The 4,499-nt window shown below is 43.5% G+C and overlaps 1 protein-coding gene across 1 annotated transcript in view; it reads right to left on the bottom strand.

The window, feature by feature from the left end:
• AMPH (amphiphysin) overlaps positions 1 to 4,499 on the bottom strand; it is a gene marked incomplete at both ends in the record, with an annotated part of 45,174 nt that overhangs the window by 5,776 nt on the left and 34,899 nt on the right. The window contains 2 exons of the mRNA XM_010141548.1: positions 745 to 768; positions 2,375 to 2,398. Coding sequence (XP_010139850.1) covers positions 745 to 768; positions 2,375 to 2,398 — 48 coding nt within the window. The remainder of the gene's footprint in view (positions 1 to 744; positions 769 to 2,374; positions 2,399 to 4,499) is intronic.

Below are 4,499 nucleotides of genomic sequence, written 5' to 3'. Positions count from 1 at the left end.
CGCTCTTCCTCTGCCTTTTGCACATCACATGGGAGGGGTTCATCCAGCAAGCTACCAGTTCCCAGGATGGGTGTCTCAAAACTGGTAATGTTCTCTAAAGGCTGATTGGTCACCACATCTTCCCATGGGACATTTTTGGCATCCAACTGGTCCTCCAGTGACGTCCTCTGGTTTTCGTTTACAGAAGATGACCCTGGTGCAGCATCCTCCTGCTCACCTATAGCAGGCCAAACACTGGCAGGCAGAGCACCCGTGGATTCGCTTGAGGTTTGCTCTCCCCCAGGGAAAAGCAAAGAACCGCCTGCGGTAATTTCCTGGCTGACACTGGGAGTGCTAATATCTAGCCCCCAGCTGAGTGAACCTAGATCAGTTCTGTTAATATCTTCTGATGACCCACTGTTTGGGGTTTCCTCCATGACCAGGTTACACAGGGAAAGACTTTTTGAAGAATCAGGCTTTAAGCAGACAGAAAAGCAAAGAAAAAACACAAGATGAAAAAGATAAAGGAGGACTTGATGAGAAAACACAAAATTTATATTTTACTAGAGCAGTTTTAATTTAAAGAACAAAAGTGACTAAATTAAGCCATTTAAGGAAAAGCTATGTGGTTTGCAACATTTGGAGGCAATAGATTGCAATGTAAAAGAGCAGCGCTGAGAGGCAAAGCCAGGAAACTATATATTGCACCACACTGCTTAAATCACGTCTCTAGAGCGGTTGTGATTTTGGGCGAGGTTTGCTTACCGGCTGCACCAACTCGCTGCTTGTCTGTGTAGAAGAAAAACATGCGCATAAAACACAGAAAAGAACATGATGCACTTTGTTACAGCAGCAGTCCGTTAATTAGAAGTTGTCTAACCAGCAGCAGTTACCAAATCGGTGTGGGGAAGGAGCGGTGGGTCCTCTCCACAGAAGACTAAACTCAAGCCTCTGAATTTAAGCCACGCTTCCAGCCTCTGCATTACATTATAGAAATTCTACGTGTTTGTGGAGTATTTGTTACATCTTGCTTTCCTCTGCGAGCCACTGACATTTTTATCTCAGGAACTCTATCACAAGTCAAGTGAAAAGAGGGGTTGCTCTGGGAGGCAGTGACCAAGGAAGGAAACAACGCAAGCGGGGCTTGCTCGGGTTTACAGCAGGGCATCACTGCATCACCCAGGCAGTGCAGAGGGCCCTGAGTGTGCAGCTCTGGTTCTCCACCACCCTGTGCCATGCAGAGTCATTTACATCCGCACAGAGCAGGACATCAAGTCACAAACCCGGCCATCTACACTGCCCCTCTGAACAGATTCCGATGCTGTGAGGAAGGTCAACAACTGCTCTGCACTCAGTTTACTAAGAAAAACTCATTAAAAGATTGAGTATCCCTAATTTCAAACATTTAGCTGTGAAGCTCACTTTTCTTAAACTAAAAGGAAAATAACTACAATGCAGAATTCATACATCATATGCACAACCTATAAATAAAACTGTGCGGAAGGAAGACATTAATAAATCTTTCTAACATAAGTTTAGAGCAATAAATTCAAAATATTTCTGGATTATTTTAGCTAGTCTAGATATTGGCAGCCTTGAATTTTTGGCTACCCTATGTATGTGACTGTTTTTTTCAGGCTTTATTTAACCTCTCCCAATAGAAAGAGATGAGCATTTAATATACATCACATACACCATGTACATCACATACACAAAGCAGTGCTGCAAATCTGAGTGCATGAGAAGCAACCACAGATTTCTGTGCCAGCCAAAGCTGCAAAAGGTCAAAAATGAGCGTACCAGGCGCCACATCAAGTCAAACAGCTTTCTCTGTGACATAAAGCCAAAAGAAAGCTCACAAAAATGAGTTGTTTTCCTCCTGCCGATCATTGTAGCTGATTTGGCACCAGGAGGAAGAAGGAAGGATTAATCTTAACATAGCAGCTTCTTTTGTGAATAACTCCAGTTCACTCCAGACCCACAAAGACTCTCTTCACTCCTGAAGTTTGAGAAGATGGTTGCCCCCTGGGCTGAAGCCCTGAGTAACTACACCTCCAGATAATTAAAAGAGGTGACTAGCATCCATTTCTACCCTTTAATAGCTGAACTTCAGGCATGAGAATAAAAGCAATACACACTTAGCTCTAATGACGGTGAATCTCATTAGCCCAGATTTCTGCTATCATTTAGGTTTTGTAGGCCAAGCAATAGAGATGATTTTCTGTTGTTGGACTGAAAAGGTCCCTAGAGGCTCCATATCCTTGAAAGTGTTTGTCACGGTCTGTAAATCCTTTATCTTGGCTTTTGGTAAAAGCATTGTAAATGTGAGTTTAGGCTGTAACAAAATCGGAAGCACAGAAATATCCCAGTTCACAAGGATAAGTGCCAGGCTTACCGTCCACAGATCCCATGGCAACGTCTGCAAAGAGGAGCGGAAAAAAGAGGCTCTTAGAAAAAACACCGTTCGTACACTGTATGTTCAACATGCTACGTAATTAACTAATAAGGACTTAGTTATACGCATATTTATAATACATTTGTATTTTATATACTAGCACAGGTGTGTGTTGGTACATAACGTGCATGGACAGATGAAAGAAAAGCAGTGGTCTTCATGCCAAATATTAACAGCCCTCCACACAGAGAAGGAACGATGCTGGTTGGTCCCAAAAGCTGTCTGAGATGCCTCAAAACTTATCTACTATATTCACACTGAGGTTAAATGCCATGAAAACCTAAAGACATTTATAAAGTAAAGTAAAACGTAAAACTCTTCCTGAAATACTTGCAGATGTGACATCTAACGTTTGCCTAGAGAAAGGATTGTTGCATCTAGCTTCCTTTCTTGCCTGCTTCTTATTTAATAAGCACTGAATGGCTCTCTCACAACTTCTTCTCACAACAACTTCCGCTTTCATGAACAAAAGACACAGTAATAACTCACTACTCAGATTTACAGCAAATTCACATCAACAGCCATTTCTCAGTCAGTTTACTCTGACTCTGGGTAGGTGTTTCTGTGGATGTAATAACATTATTAGCTGAACATTCAAGCTTCAAGGAAAAATGGTAGGTCTGTTCTCAGAGCGCTAGCTGGTACAAACCCTAGCCGTCCTACTGACTTCCACGGAAGGAGAGATTGTGCATTTCTCATTTTTATATTCATTGCTCATTAGCAAAGGGAGCTTCCTGCTCCCTTTGAGCAGGAAGAGGAGTAAGAAGCAAACTCCGGGAACGGGGAGGCAGACCACAGCTATCAAATGGAGGTGAGGGCAGGCATGTTCAGAACGGCCACTTCTGAAGAAGCTGTAGAGACAGGAAATCAAGCGAGGAAGGGCAGACCGATGCTCCCCTATGGTGGTCTGATCCCCCTGGCAGAGCACTGGAGGGAGGTAATGAATTAAGGGATCAATAGGGAAGTCACGCCAGGCCTCCTGAGGCATCACGGCACAGATGACTACTCCTGTCTTCACGTCACTACTTCAACAGTTTGCTGAGGGGGAGTGAGGCAAAACCTATACACTATAAAAATACCACTTAAGGCTCTCTTCTTAACCTCCCTGCAAGGCAGCACAGGGCTTTCCAAAGAGGCACCACAGGTTTCAGTCTGCCCGTGCTGCCATAGCAACAGCCCTGCCACATCCAGGGAGGACGAGACCCAGACTGCAGGGTTGCCTTCCCTTCTTCTACAGACACGGTGCTCTGACTCACCCACACGCTTCTGTGGATGGGGACCATCCTTTTTCATATACGTACGTTGGGAGGGAACGTGAAAGGAGAAGGTGCTCAGTGAATGCTTCCTATGCACCGACATTAAAAATTTACAACACACTTTTCTGAACGGCATTATATTCTCCATTTCAGGGTACAGTTCAACCTAAACCGGCTCTTCTCCGCCAAACTAATAAACTCTTCCACAATCTGTACAATATCATGTCAGGATGAAAGTGCTCTGTCACAGAAGTTAAATATCTTTGGTTTAACGATCCCACTGCTCTAATCAGCATTATTCCAAGAAAAGTCACAGTTAGAGTTTTCTGTCACTGCTGAATGCCAAGGAATTTCCTTCCCCTTCCCTGTTTAGAGCGAGCAAGAAAAATAACAATTAAGGTGCACAAAACCTCTGTTGTAATTAAGTTTTTTATAATTATATAAGTACTTCTAGCAAACCACAATGAAAAATTTCAGCAAATGTTTGGAATGCTAACAATACACTATTTTTTTTTTTACAGTGAACAATCCATAAGAGATCACTACAGATCTCATCACATAACGAGGACTGCACACCAAGTAAGAAATTAATTAATGAGGAAGAGATCAGCAGAGAACCAGGAGTGTCTCAGCCTTGAAGTCTTCTCACTCCCTCCTTTCCCAGTGCTGCCTGCCTGGACAGCTGAGGAGTCCTCTCAAGTCTCGCGGTACAAACCGGGTTAGTGATAGCCACGGGGATTTGGGGTTTGCTAACAGTGAGTTAACAATCTTTCCTTCTCTGCGTAAAAGACTGATCTAACGCGCTGCTG

This window comes from Buceros rhinoceros, unplaced genomic scaffold (genome assembly GCF_000710305.1).
Source record: "Buceros rhinoceros silvestris isolate BGI_N320 unplaced genomic scaffold, ASM71030v1 scaffold17798, whole genome shotgun sequence".
Classification (NCBI taxonomy): domain Eukaryota; kingdom Metazoa; phylum Chordata; class Aves; order Bucerotiformes; family Bucerotidae; genus Buceros; species Buceros rhinoceros.
The sequence above is the reverse complement of the archived record's forward strand: the minus strand, read 5'-3'. Positions and strand labels throughout refer to the sequence as shown.